General features: G+C 40.5%; 2 protein-coding genes across 4 annotated transcripts in view; one reads left to right on the top strand and one right to left on the bottom strand.

Moving 5' to 3' along the window:
* Nucleotides 1-4,305: 4,305 nt before the first annotated feature.
* On the bottom strand, nt 4,306-10,537 carry morn4 (MORN repeat containing 4). 2 transcript variants are annotated; one of them, XM_058652258.1, is made up of 6 exons: nt 8,273-8,491; nt 8,042-8,190; nt 7,344-7,417; nt 5,517-5,631; nt 5,326-5,435; nt 4,306-5,239 (listed from the first exon to the last, which is right to left on the bottom strand). In XM_058652258.1, the coding sequence occupies exons 3-6, from the start codon at nt 7,408-7,410 to the stop codon at nt 5,091-5,093; spliced, it is 441 nt and encodes a 146-aa protein (XP_058508241.1). In that variant the 5' UTR covers nt 7,411-7,417; nt 8,042-8,190; nt 8,273-8,491; the 3' UTR covers nt 4,306-5,090. The 2 variants fall into 2 exon arrangements, with proteins under 2 accessions (XP_058508241.1, XP_058508242.1); XM_058652259.1 differs by lacking the exons at nt 8,042-8,190; nt 8,273-8,491 and adding an exon at nt 10,349-10,537.
* Nucleotides 10,097-14,967, top strand: part of wu:fc17b08 (ligand-dependent corepressor) — a 24,340-nt gene continuing 19,469 nt past the window's right edge. Inside the window, exon 1 of one of the 2 annotated variants that reach the window (XM_058652257.1) lies at nt 10,097-10,257. In XM_058652257.1, coding sequence (XP_058508240.1) covers nt 10,161-10,257 — 97 coding nt within the window. In that variant the 5' untranslated portion in view covers nt 10,097-10,160. The remainder of the gene's footprint in view (nt 10,258-14,967) is intronic. The other variant, XM_058652256.1, reaches the window with a different exon arrangement.

The raw sequence follows: 14,967 nt of genomic DNA, 5'->3' as shown, positions 1-14,967 counted from the left end.
ATTTTTATTATTAAAAGAAGGTTATGTTTGTTGTATAGACGGGGCATCCGTGTAATCAATGGTGAATAAAAGGTGAGAAAAGAAGGCATTACAATGTTCTCAAGTAGGCAGCGAGAGCAAAAACAGGGTTAGGTTTAACAAGGTTGCAGGACTACAGTATGTTAAAAAGCAGAGGTGGAAAGAGGCACGAGGCATCATTTACCTGTCCTGTCCGCATCATTCACCCGTCCTGTCCTCATCATTCACCCGTCCTGTCCTCGGCCGTCCTCATCATTCACCTGTCCTCATTATTCACCTGTCCACATCATTCACCAGTCCTCATTATTCACCTGTCCTGTCCTCATCATTTACCTGTCCTCCTCATTCTACTGTCATGTCCTCATCAGTTACCTGTCCTCTTTATTTACCTGTCCTGTCCTCATCATTCACCTGTCCTGTCCTCATTATTCACCTGTCCTCATTATTCACTACCAAAGTTTCTGGTGCGTTAATTTAATTTAATTTAATTTAATTTAATTTAATTTAATTTAATTTAATTTAATTTAATTTAATTTAATTTAATTTAATTTAATTTTTATTTTTAAATTCAGGCCAACATTTTTTCACTCAGTAACGGATGTGATTTAAAACATAGTGAAGTACAGTACTTGCATACTTGTAGGCCCAGTACTTGCATACTTAAACATACTTAAAAAAGTAAGTACACAAAAAAAACCTCAATTACCGCAGCACGAGTAAATGTAATTCATAACTGTCCACCTCTGTAACCATATACTGTATGTATATGGTATACAATCTCAGAATTCCGAGACGATTGCATCCCATTTTTTCAAACCATTCCGCAGATTGAATAACAAGCACAGGACGGGAAGGTCAACTCCTAACGCTGGGACTCTCTACTTAAATCAAAGGAGCCTGAAAGCACACAAAACTATCTCTCAACAGAGAAGGAGGCACAAGACTTTCCTTTGATCCCCTTCAAGAAAATTCAAACTTAGCCTCATATGACTAAAACAAAGAGTTAACCCTTGTCCTTAGGTGACGGCCAACCAGGAGCACTGACAAATCAATTGACAGCTTGATATTGACCCCACAGAGGTTAAATATCTGAGACTCCTCTCTGCACGGTCAGAACTGAAGAAGCCACATCCTCACTCCTGCAGGAATCTACCACCAAGTTTTCCACATGAACTGGATGAGTGAGTCTTTACATGCTTTTTTTTTTCAGAAGCTGCTTTGAATGACAAGGTCGGAGAGCACCGTATGACTGTTTGAGTCATCAGCTGTCAGTATCAGAGAGCGCTGGTGTACACTATATGTCCTCCGCTAAAGTCGGGGGATTCGAGGGGAGCTCAGTGGACATATTTTCCTTCTGTCATCAGTGGCTCAAATGCTCATGAGGTAGGTTCGGTCGTTCCCTCTGGGGCAAAAACAAACTTCATGACCTCTCACTCACAGTGCAGGGGTTTGTCGTATAGTACATTCAGCCTTTCATGTTGTGAGTAAACGTAGTTCACAGCAGTTGTTGTCGAGCTGGTGACATTGTCTGGTGTCCAGAAGTGTTTTGGTTGCAGTCTTCTGTTGAGATCCGAGGGGCTCCATCAGATACATTATCAGCCACACACACACACACACACCATGTTTCCTGTGCCAGTCAAAGCTGGGTGTTAACTGTCAGTGACTTTGCTTTCCTCTTATGTCTTGAATCCTTCTCGTTTTACAGCTTTTGATTCCATATCTGCTTTTACAGTCTAACAGTGTGCTGTTGTGTTTGCAGCACACTCGGGGGGGGGGGGGGGGGGGGCAGCAGCAGCAGCAGCAGCCAAAAACTAGAGAAACCTGTTTATCCATGGAATGGCTGTGTGTTAAAACACCAGAAATGGCTACAAACTACCTGTAAACTACACACTGTTCATGTCTCTCTCTGTGTCTCCAGTAAAAAACACATATCTTTTTTCAATACAAGGCTTTATTAAACACATCAAGCATTTTTTTTTTTTTTTACCACCTAAGTGAAACACACCTTGCCCGTGAGAGTGAGAGGATACTGCACAGTACTTTTGTCAAGGAGCACTCAAAGCAACATTTACTTGTTACTGGAAAAAGAAGGTAACCATGGCAATGATATTTTCCAGGCATGTGAAAGTCTGGACAGGCACGCTTTTAAAGCACCATTTGTTTCTAGTAAGGGAACGGATTGTATTCCACTGTATTCAGTGCAAACTCAGCCAGGAGTGTGTAGGCAAAGACGGCTTGAGCAGAGAACGTAGAGTAGTACAGGATTTTTGAAGTACAAGCATTTTACACACTTTGCACATACAGAGAACATCACTGTGTGCTTGCAGATACAGCAGTACTGATGCATGCACCGGTTTTCTGTTACCTTAATCATTCTTTCAGGTTGTGCTACGGAGCACGCGTCCACCAAAGAGAGCTATTCAATGCAAGCAACAGTATAGGATCTTAATAATAGAGTATTGATTTCTTTTTACCTTCAGAGAATATATACCAATGAAGAAGTCACTGAAAATAATCCAGAGCAGAGACTTCACAAATATTTACAACAGAGTCTCATTTCACGTCACTGTAAAACCTTCTCTCCTCCTGTTTTCCTCGGATAGATTTATTCTCCATGATTCCTTTTTTTCTTTCTAGCTCAGCTGCAATAAGTAAGTAACACCCATTCTCGACGCCTGTACCTACGATGTATCTCGATTGTCTTTGGTTGAGGTGCTATGTTAAGCAAACCCTAGACAAGCCACTTCTACAGATGCATTGTAAGGCCTATTAACAGTTCAAGTACACTGAATTAATCTCTTCTCTATACAGGATACCTGTGATTGGTTATAAAGGTTCATAAACTGTCAAAAATGATTATGCTGCCTCGCATAACCCATTCTCTACCAAGAAATGCGTCTCAGTTCACTTGAAAGTTCAGAACAAACACGATACACGACAGTAAACATCTATGCACAGTACAGGGACACTCACACACACACACGCATGTATATTAGAGTTACACACTCGTAAATGTATAGGATTTATTACGTCTTTCATTCAGCTGCCTCAGTTAACTGCATGTAATTATACAGGTATTCAGGTGGGGTGTGGGGGAGGGGCAAGAGAATATATCCAAACATCCACTCCAGTGATTTCCACCGGGAGTGTGGGGCTAACTGGGGGAGAGGACAGCTGCTGGACTTGTTAGTGATGAGAAATGAAAGTCAGTCAGTGCTGGCTTAGCAACACGGACACTTCAGGGCGAATGATGTCGAGACGAAGGGAAGGAGAGGACACTGTGCCTAATCTGATTATCAGACGGACAGCTTGTATCTATACGTTAACACCGACATGTTTTTTTAAGGCATTATGTGAATACTGATCTTCTACAGAGAGAACACCAGAGACAAAAATGCGTTCCGTGAATGATAAATTTCGCAGCAGCACTACTTGTTGAGATGAGATTTTAAAGGTGTCCTGTATCTATCTATGTATCTATAACAACAACAGAAGTTTGGTTTACATTCATATTTCACCGAAAAGTACATTGTGTGAATCTCTGAGGTCTGACAATTGTGTTGAATGCATTTCATTTAAAATCTTGTGTAAAGCCATTTTTGCTTCATATTCGATATCCTACATTATGACACGCCAATGACTGTATATAAGGCCGGACGACACAGCTTCACGTCCACTGATCCCAGTGACGATAAATAATCCACACTGCCTTCTCCTGCTGGTATCATAGTCTGAAGCCAGAGTTTGAGACATGAAATGACTTGTGGAGTCGCGCTGCTTTTGTCGTGTCGGGTTGTTACTAAGCAACTGAAAACCTGGAAGCTGCTAAAGTCACAGAATTAACACACAAAAAAAACACATTTCAGAGTTCATTTTAAAGTAAACAAAGACCAATTTGACCAACTCTCACAAGGCCCGCTGAAAGTGCTTGATACACATACCAAAAAAGTTCCAAAAAAGAAAAACAGGCGTGTCAAAATGGATGCATGTCGCAACCACATATCTGAGATCAGAGGTCATATCTCCACGAGCATTTGACGCTTGTCTCATTGAAAATATTTACAGCGCCATTATACAGCGTTAGAATAACGAAATGATATCCAACTGCTTACAGAAATGAACCTTTTTTTTGTGTCATTCTACCCATATATATATATATACATATATATATACGTATATATATATATATATACATATATACGTATATATATACAGTATATATATATATATATGTATATATGTGTATATATATATGTATATATATATATATATATATATATGTATATATGTATATATACAGTCATTGATCCGTGTCCTCTGCCTGACGCATACAGTAGCTACACCTCCTTGTTCCTTATCATCACCACCAGGTGTGCATGAGCATAAAAGCATGAAAACATTGGCAAGAATGTGTCATGTTACCCACATGCTTGCATACATGCATATGCGTCCTCATGCCTATTACTGATTTGACATTAAGGGAAGCCATTTGTAAGAAAAAAAAGAAAAAAAAAAAGAAAAAAAACATTGCTCCATAAAGCTACTAAATGGTCAAAGCTTCTACGGAGCACACTGTTGTTATGACTTGCAGCATTTTTCTTTTTCTAAGTGTCATTATCTTAATACCTATTAGGTCTTTGACATACAGACTTACTTTACACCTCCTCCTAATGCAGGAGAATAAAACTCTTTAAAATACCACATGTGCAACAGCTGAAGAGGGCTTCCATTTTCAGTTACATGAAGTCTGAAAGCTAACGGCTGTAAAACACTAAGACACTATTTATCAGTACAAGAATCAGATTAAGAGCAAAACAGCAACATTTGCTGCGTAGGTGACTTGTGTGTGCTTCATGGTGTTGTGCATTTCAAGTCAGTCGTACGGAGAGCCATTGTTTTGGTCAGTTTGCACCTATATGTGCATCCCAAAGCTACTATGAGGGTGAAGGAAGAAGAGAAAGACACAGAGAGAAGAGCTGGTGGGGAGTATACGAGTACACGTCCCTGAGGCCTGAGGCCCCTCCTAGAAGGTGCTGTAAACCTGACCATGGCTCCATCGGGGCGCTTGATGGTCAAAGCGCGAGACTGCGAGCGCCGGAGGCTGACGCCTGTGCACGCTGCACCACTCCTGCACACTTCTCTCTCTTCTGGAGCTTGTGGTTTTGGAACAGGCCCTCGTTTCGTGGGACGCCGTGAGCGCCATCTGGGAAGGTCAGCAGCCCTGGAGACAAACATACAGCACAATATAACCCACCCCTGAGAGATCATACTGACATCCTGATGGACTCAGTGGCGGAACAGACTTACCGTATCCCTCTACACGTCCCTCTTTGAATTCCCCCTCAAATTTCATGCCGTCATATCGTTCAAAGACGCCCGTGCCTTGAAACTTCCCATAGGCAAATTCTCCTTCGTACCTGGTGATAAGAAGTGACACGGGTATCACGTCTGACTTTTGATACTTGAGGAATGAAAGAGTCTCACACTTGCTCACACACCTGGATCCGTCTGTGAAGAGCAGTACGCCAGAGCCATGAAAGAGTCCGTTCTCAAACTGGCCAGTGTAGCAGGTTCCGTCCTTAAATTTGAGCTGACCGACGCCGTGCCTCCGACCTGTGAAGTTGCACATGGGAAAAAATCCTGTTCAGGCAGCTGGTCTGGAGATGTTTTTAAAACCTGCCTTTTCAAAGTTGTGTGTACAGTTGGGTGTCATGGAGCTTCATCTTAAAGCTGCGGCATGTAACGTTTGGTGATTTTTTGTTGCTGATGATGTTATTATTCTGCCTCTATTTGGTCTTTATGAAAAGAAACAATGTCTGTATTCACTGTATGTGTATACAGAGGCAAACTGCTAAATGTCCGAGCAAGAAGGATTCACTTTGATTCCTTTGTGTTTTCAGTCATACTCCATACTCCTAATCAGCAAAGTGTGAACTCATTTGACAAAGATTTGTTTATACTTAAAAATGCACACACTCCAGTTTGAACGTCCGATACGTTACAGTTTTGTAATAATGCGTGACACAATGTGTGACATTTGAACCTGCAATGTGATTATGGATTTTATTTTCCCAGAGCGTTGTAGTACCACTAAATATGTCACATGAGAACAGAACATGCTTAGATTTAAGTACTTGCTCCCCCACCCTCTGTCAGTTAAAGGTTTACTACTGAATTAGGACTCCCATCTGCCTCCTGTGTAGCGGGAATTACAGCAGTCTAATCCAGCAGTTTTTTTTATTTTTTGTTTTTTTTATTTCTACTTTAGGATCCAGACTGTGAGAACAGTAAAGGAATATACTTGCATTCGCCTCACAGGAGCCTATTTTTATCCACTGCTGAGGTTTAAAATCATGTCAGAAGAGGCATTGATACATTTAACTGTAACTGCTTTGACTGCTTGTGCCTGAAAGTGCCACACATACAAAAAAGTGCAAAAATATGTTTCAAAGTTTAGGAAAAACCTTAATGCCAAGACAAAATAATACACAGAGAAACCTTGGATGATCTTGTTTGGCTGCAACAGCAGCTGACGGAGGACAATCTAGGATTCCCCAAACAGGCCCAAAGTCTAATCCAGAAGATTTGACAAAGCCAGAGCTGGTAAATCTGGCTCTGCTTGTCATGAGTTACCAATGCTACCTAATTGGGATTTAACTAAATAGCTTGAACTTGCATGTCACCAGCATCACTGTAAGCATGTGAGGGAGAAAGAGAGAGTCAAAGCACTGCAAACATTCTCCTCTTTTTGTGCCGTACAGTAGGTGAACATTTTGACTTCAGATTTAGTGGGACGATTTAACTCTTTAATATGCCATAGCTAGCAAGTCCGTGCCTATTGGATTCCAGTCCATGCTATGATAACACATTTTATTTCAACATGAAACTGTTCTAGGGGTGGAAAAACATTAGTTGCACTAATAACGGAAGGTTTTATTGCCTTTGCTAATGTGGTGACTCTAATTTGAAGCATTCTTTCGTGCTGTTTGTAAGGTCTTGTGAGCAGCAGCTTTAATAACTGTCACAATAATAACTGCTTGTGTGCATGGAACTATGTTTGATTTAGAGAAATATAGACATGTGTTCATGCAAACATTCTGTAGCAGCATGGAAAACTATTAATAGTGTTAGGGGGAATCTAGGTCGTGTATATAACTTTTGTATACATGCAGTTTTACATGCTGAATTCAAACTTTATGGCTCAAGCACTGAATCCCTCTCACTCAAACGATAAGATTAAAATGTTTTAGACACACACAGAACTAGGTGTCCTTCTTTTCTGTCTGTATTTAAGCTGGTGATGGTGGCACACAAAAGGATCTTGCCTTCTTTCCACTCGCCGTGGTACTCCTCCCCACTGGCGTAGGTGAAAGATCCTCGGGTCAGAGTCATGGTTTCCCTGGTTTCAACAAAGACAAAGTCACATTAGGCACATCACTGCTCAGCCTCAGGTAAGATCCATATAATTTATTCAGTGTCTATCTATCTATCTATCATATTGATTGATCATTTTCTTGCTGTATTTTTTTTAATTTTACTGAAACAATTTATTAAGTACTATGTAATACAATTCTATACTTAAGGTGTTGTTTAATAAAGTTTGATTGGTGGATGGTTGGATTGGATGATTGACTGACAGTGTGCTGTGATAGCATCGTGACTGCAGACACAAACAAAAAGCTGATCGGCTGGTGGTGATCATTTAAACACATTGATTGGAATAGCTCTGGCTTTACAGTGTGTTTACAGGACGACAGTTGGGTGTAATTTTACCCATGCGGTCGCCGCTGAATAAATAATTGATCAGCTCCTCTCACACTGTGACTGAAACGTTATTGTATAAATGTCTAATTTACAGTGTGACAGTGTCAGAGCAGCCTCTACATACAGTACAGTGCATGTTGTTGCACACAGTAGGGTTACACGCTTATATATGTATAAGCTTTTTTGACATGTAAATCGACTGTCGCCTGTGGCAACGCGACAATAAGTGAAAACACTTGTATGTGGTATTATGGTTTACCTGGACACCGCGTTTGGTTTGTCGTCTCTGAAGCATGGAAACCACCGTACAACAACAGCGGCTGAGGGGCGTCAAAAATGAAAACACCGGCTGGGAAACGTATGTCGCGTTCACGCCCTCCTTGTAAACTCAGCAATCCGATTACCACTCTAAAATGACGTTAAAACTGTTATTTAAGCGCAATAGTTCGTCATAATTTACATCATAGTCGTTTTTATTTAAGTTGCTTACCTGTCATCAATTTAAAGACACAGTGGTTTTACAGCGGCTACGAAAGACCCGGTGAAATTACACACACGTCACGTTATTTAAATATTTTAAGACGTTCCTTTGACTCATAATGTCGATAAAGACGCAGTGTGTTAGCTTTCTTGTCCATTAAGACCTAGAGTGTTGACTTTTACAGCAGCAGTAAGTGTTAAAATCGCGGTCGTGTTGACGGTGAAAGGCTCTACAAAACTCCCACTTGCACCTGAACGCAGCATCACAGCAGCAGCAGCATCACTGCAGCCTGACAAACGGCCGTGCTGTTTCATTGCACGGCTGCGTTTGACTCCCATTTAAAACTTTCTCTGATTGGCCTCTCGTCGTGTGCCGACAAATACACACGGTGGCATATGTGTTTATTTATGGAGGGGCATTGGGGAATAAAGCCCACACACAAACCCTGACAAAAAACACTCCTAAGATGTGATTTAAAGTGACAGGTGCACACTTTTAAGTGGTAGTGTTTGTGCATGGAGGTGTCAAACTGGTGGCTCATGGGCTTACATGTGGCTACCCAAATCAATTACATGTGGCACTCCACTTAATATCATGTTTTAATGAAAACATGGCCTGTAACCTCCTCTTCCTTTAACCCTTCTTTTACCAATCCTGTTGTTGCCGACAGGATTTGGCATGCGCACTTCTCGTTACCGTATCTTCTAGACCATTTGTGATAACTACAAAATTCAAAAACTATGGACTGGTGATCTGTCCAGGGTGTGACCCCGCCTTTCGCCCTATGTCAGATGAGATTAGCACAGCACCCCCCGCTATACTCATGTGGAAGATAAAGCGGTAGAAGATGAATGGATGGATACTGGAAAGCAGAGAAATCGTCCAATCACCGTCCAATCACAGACAAGATTCACCAGCGTGTCACATATTTGTGATATCAGTTTTACAGTAACGTAATTCCTAAAATGGTTGAATAACTGCCAAATTTCGAAAGTGAAAGTTATTTTGGAAAAAGGGGCAGAAGCTCACTCATTGAACATATTTTGACAATTCTACAGCTATGAAATCTAAATATATCCAGACAGCCTGATTATCATGACGGTCATAAGCGGGTATGTTATAAGCTTGTAAGGTGTTCTAGTCACAGTTGTCCACATTATTATTTACGTATTTTTTTATTAATGATTTTATTTCTCCATTTCGGATGTTAATAGATTTATTTATATTATTTTATTTTTTAGCATCATAAATATGTTATTATTCTGGAGTAGCGTATCCATCATTCCATATCAAAACAAACACTTTTACTTTGAAATTCTGTGAAATACATTCTTTTGTGAAATATCAAGATTGAATATTGTGTTGTAATTTTAAGATCTGATGTAGTGTATATACTTTGTGATTTTCAAGATATATAAAAAATATATTAAAACATAAATAGCCCTGTTCTACTTACTAAATAATTTAACTAAAATAAAATAAAAGACAATAAAATTGGATGGTACTGAGTTAAAGCCATTTATACGTATTAAAGCATGGGCCTTGCTTTATGGAGACTTCCATCTTGTTTCTACAGTAGCCCAAAAGGACAAATTAGCCAGAGCTTGTGCTTTCCAAAACCAAACTTAGATTATATGTAAACATGGACATAGTCTTCAACTCAAAACAGTTGTATTTATTAAATAGAAAAACATGTTTATTATTTGTGGGTCACGGGTTGGCTGGTGTATTTATAATGGCTCTGTTTGCTTTGGCTGAAGTCAGTGAACGTAACCTGTGAGCTCCAGCACTCATCATCCCTCTGGAGCGGCTTCCTGCCGCGGGGGCGCGCGCGCGTCCACGGATCGGAGCGCTTCCTCTTCCCGTGCTGGTGCCCGCCAGACAAGAACGATAGAAAATGGCGAGTCAGTGCAAAAGGCAGCAATGCACAATCGACAGGCGCGGCTTTCGGCAGGAACTTGACTCGTGGCGACACAAACTTATTCACTGTGTAGGTAAGGATGACGGCTGCAGCACACTGTACGATTTTTCGAGGTGAAATTCGCCTCTGTACGGCCAGTATCGGCGTAAATAACCCTCTATTACCTGACTCACTTCGGGCATCTCCGAGCGACTTTTTGTCCTCCACCGTTTCCTTCTCTCGGCCTTAACAGTTTGTCAAATATCAGGGTTTGTGTCAGCCTTACGCTACTTATTGGGTTTCCTGGATGTTTTTATTGTTCCTAAATTGGATGTGTACACTTTGGTGATCCGCTGGCGTTACCATAGTTTGTTTAAAGGGCACCGTACTTCTTTTAAAGGGAGTGTCAGGCGTTGCGTCGGCCAAAAGACCCCGTTTGCAGAAATGCGCGTGCCCGTGTGATGATACTGTATCTTTGGATGGGGGGAGGGCGATGCGTGTTTTCGTTTCACATTTAGAAGACTTGTTTGCTCAGATCACCTCCCGTGGGCGCGCATTACTGCATTGAGGAAGTGGCTGAGACCCCGCTGCTGTGAGTTTCCGTTTTCGACAAGACGTTGTAAACTTCTCAAAGCTCTAACGTTAGTTTGGCGTCTGTGACCTCTCAGGACAAATAATTAAACGCTGCGTAGTGTTGTGTATATATTTAAGGCGCTGTAGGGTGGGAAAAGTGTCGCTGTGCTGTAATTTTGTGATACTACGGCGACAGAGACTCTCAGTATGGGAGTTAGCAGAGTAGGGTTGAACAGGATCAACGTCTCAGTTTAAGACAATGCATTATTAACACCCTAATCATGAAGTGTGTTGCCAGGTGCTGCTGTTTCCATTGAACCACCTGGGAGCTGGACATAGCTGCAATAAGGCTCAACTTTGAATAATAATAATAATAATAATAATGATGATAATAACAATAATAATAATATCAATATATACCCCTGTTTAAGTCTACACCCTCTTAAGAACATGTTTTCTGAATTGTGTCGCAGAAACCGCTCACTGTCCTGCACCAATCTGTATAAAAAAATCAGTTATTTACCATAACGAAACACATAAGTTGTTAATCCATTACTGCTTCCACCAGTAAGCTAAAATGTTGTGACTTGGGCGTTTGAAATCCTTTTGTTCAGATGTACTTAAGTGGGTCAAACGTACTAAATGAGGCAGCAGTTGTCCAGCAGTTCCTGTGTCCCTGAAAGCAGTTTTTCCATGGACTTGGGTTTGGGACAGTGAGTGGTTCACAAACTTAAGTGTCCAACCAGAGAAGACTGCCTAGGAAAAATAACCAAGTAATATATATCTTACTGTATGCAGATTTGATTAAGTGAGCCTTTTGTTCTGGGGCTGAAATCTAATTTTTCCTTCTATACGTGACAGCAGCCATGTTATCACTGAGCGTGAGTATTGAGCTCTCAGACAGATCCATGGAAACAGCAGTGCGTGATGTGGTGGCACTTAATTCTGCTGCAGACTGAAATGTCTTCTTTTAGTATCAGTGGAAGGTCACATTTTTTTTAAATCAGTCTCTGCTTGTGGGATTTTCACAAAACCTTTTTGCAGAATCCACAAGGATTTATCCCTCTTGTCTTCCTTGTCGTCTCTGTATTTTCCTCAGTTGTAACAATGACCATGAGTTTGACACTGTCATTTTTGTGGAGGTCCCTATATCTTCAGACTGATTTAATGCATTGTTTTGAAATTTCGAACACACGGTCATGTTCCATAAAGGATGAACTGACCTGTTTTCATGCATTAACAGATCAACTCCTTACATATTCTACGTAATATTTTCAAACGTAGAATTTACATCTGTCTCAGTTCGACTTTGTGTTCCAGCAAATGTTCCCAAGCTAAAATGCTTGAACTACAGTGAAAGTAATATCTACTTATGCTAAACAATAAAGTGTTACTCATCCTGTAGCCTTGGTTTCACATGCGCTATCTCTGCATCAAGTGAAGTTAGAAAATAACAAATGTATTATTGTTGCTTTGGGAATGTAGATGTTGTTTTTTGAGTTTTTGGAAACAGTTGATTTATAATCTGCCGCATGGACCGTAAGGACTTCTTTGTGGCAGTAGTTTTATAGAAGAATAAATATGGAGATTCAATATTTAAGTCCATGCCTTTGTGATTTGGTACCATAGCTATGGCAGATTTCGACCCATTACACACAGTCTATGCAAATGTCACAGTCTATGATGTGACATTAAAGCAATAATAGAATTGCTTTAGTGTCACATAAATAATGTCAACCCTCGTATTTACTGTTAAAATGTTCTGGTTTCATAATTGAGGAACGCAGAGTGCTTCATTAATCTGTAATACATGTCTTCACTTAGGGTCGTATGATGTAACATGCTGTATAGGTAACAATTTAACGCATGCATGTTTTCTGTTTTTTTTTTCCTGTGTTTTTGGCAGTATGTTAAACTGATATTGAATACAAATGTAGGAAACTAAAACACATTTAAACCCAGAGTGCTGCAGCTGATGTTGCCGATCTCAAAATGTCACTTTAAATCAATCTCACTTAAGGATGCTGCCATGTGTAGTCATATTCAGGATGTGGCAATATGTTACAAGGCATGGACTTCACTGTATGTGTGTACAAAACAGTATGACTTTCATTTTGTAATGTTGAGTCTTTTGGAAGCTTTTCAGTGTGTCTCACGATAATGTTTATTGTGTTTGTTTAGGGTTAATGCTAACTTTGCAGTAAGGGTTTAAATATGTTTATAAAAATGGAAATGCAGTTAACTTAGACCAGTTTTTGTGGCGCCTGACTGTCACCCAGCCAAAGTCAAAGTCCATCACTATGCTTGATGCTTTGTATTACCATCATAGTCTTTGATGTATCAATAGGGCGATAACTGCTCTGGTGAATATTGGCACTGGATACCATCTGTTTTACAAAGGTTCTTAATGAGAACTGCCAGCTTAAGTAATGAAGTATAAAGATTTGTGGGGGACTGAGCCAGAGCAAACGTACTCCAGCTAAAGGCTACAGTAGTTGGTGAGCTCCTCATTGAAAAGACAATAGAGAGAATAAAAGATACTCGCTCCATGCCCAGGACTGTAAACTTGATCAGTTTCCCCCTGTATGATTGACAAATGTCCCTTGTGTTTGGGCTATAATTGTAAAGCAGCGGAGTACATGACAACAGCATGAGTCTGTTGGCTGCAGAATGACTTTCTGTCCGTGACAACAAGGACATACTTTTGTTTGGCTTTTTGGTGGAGAGGGATGTATGCCACCACCACCCTGGTGACGCTGCAATGGACATTTTGTCATTGTGTATTTAAAGTGAGCAGTAAAACTGCTTGGCAGAGACTAGGGCGATTGTCCCATGGAACAGCAGCAACAATTGTCTGCATGTTCGTCCATACATGTGTTCATGGTCCGTCAGCCCACAGTTGCACACATTGGCTGAAACGTGTGTTCTGTCTGGGTTTTGGGACATTTTTGACTGAAACAGCACCAGCTGACATAAAAAATGCCTAGAATGTCAGTTATTCATACTTGCATGGTGGGTGAGTGGGATTTAAGGGCCAGTGTGGACACCGGGCTGGCTGTCTTGTTCATAATTTAAACTTCAGATTGGCCCACTTTCCGCTCCAGTGTGCCCCCCTGATGTGCTTTTGGCCTACATTTTCCTAATTAGCAATAATGGCCGATTGTGGTGGTGTGATGACATTTTGCGGAACTCCACCAACAGCTGTTTCATATGGAAAGCGTTGTCATTGACTGTGTGTTTGCATGCGCGCTTTGGGCATACGTGTTTGGTTGCGTCTTTTTAAAAAGAAATTTAAATATTTGACGAAAACAATGGTGGCTTGGCTTCATTTGCTATTCAAAGTTATGCCTTGTGCAGCATTACACCATTTGACTGTCAGTTTGCATCATATCACATTAAGTATTTATGGAGTATTTTTCCCCCCTCCACTATAAATGTTGCTCAAAGCTGCTACATCATTGCCCGCTGTATATTCTGGTCCAACTACAGTTTGCTTATTCAACAGCAACGTATTCTATGTTCTTAGCTTGACTGTTGACACGTAGCACATTTCTTTTTTTTGTAGCATAGCAGGTGACACAAATGCATTTTGAATGTTTGTCTTGGTCTTCACTGACTCGAGATGAAACAAGGAATGTACCGTAGCTCTGCCGATGAGTGCAACTTTGTCATCTCTGCACTCATCTTCTGCCTTCAACTCCCAGTGTCATAGAGCACTGCGCAGAGATAAAAGTAACTCTCTTATAAAATGACTCATAAATCTGAAACCACATTTAACACATGATGTGGTCTTAAATGATTAAGTATTGTATTGATTACCCTTTAAAGGCTAATGATGCCAGATTTAGCTCTTTTTTTTGGCTATAACTTGATTTGAGTTCTTCTTCTTCTTCTTCTGTGGGCTTGGTCACTCCCTCTGAGATCTGTACAGTAGTTACAGTGGGGGATGGGATGAATAGTGTTGATGCTGCACTGTACACTCAGCAATAGAGCAGCAGATAAGCATGGCTCATCCATTTAAAAAAGACTTACTGTCTTGAAATGGAAACAAGCTGTTATATAGGATTTTATCACCTTTTTAGTAATGTGTAAATCACAGATGATGCAATTTTATAGTCTTTGATTAACACATTTGTCACTGGTCAAGTACAACATGGCAGAGAAGTGGACGAGGTAACCTCTGGATGTTGCATTGCATTCTTGGTCAAGCTTTTCTTAAACTAAAAATGTT

The sequence above is a fragment of the Solea solea genome, chromosome 15 (genome assembly GCF_958295425.1).
Source record: "Solea solea chromosome 15, fSolSol10.1, whole genome shotgun sequence".
In the NCBI taxonomy this organism is placed as follows: domain Eukaryota; kingdom Metazoa; phylum Chordata; class Actinopteri; order Pleuronectiformes; family Soleidae; genus Solea; species Solea solea.
Note: the sequence above shows the minus strand (reverse complement) of the source record. Positions and strands in the feature narration are given on the sequence as shown.

What these genes read in the sequence shown, in the direction of transcription:
- morn4 (XM_058652259.1), bottom strand. Translation starts at nt 7,410, where the DNA reads ATGACTCTGACCCGAGGATCTTTCACCTACGCCAGTGGGGAGGAGTAC. An exon ending in CTCTTCACAGACGGATCCAG is followed by an intron (nt 5,436 to 5,516) that starts GTGTGTGAGCAA and finishes TCTTATCACCAG; the next exon opens with GTACGAAGGAGAATTTGCCT. An exon ending in GGGACGTGTAGAGGGATACG is followed by an intron (nt 5,240 to 5,325) that starts GTAAGTCTGTTC and finishes GTTTGTCTCCAG; the next exon opens with GGCTGCTGACCTTCCCAGAT.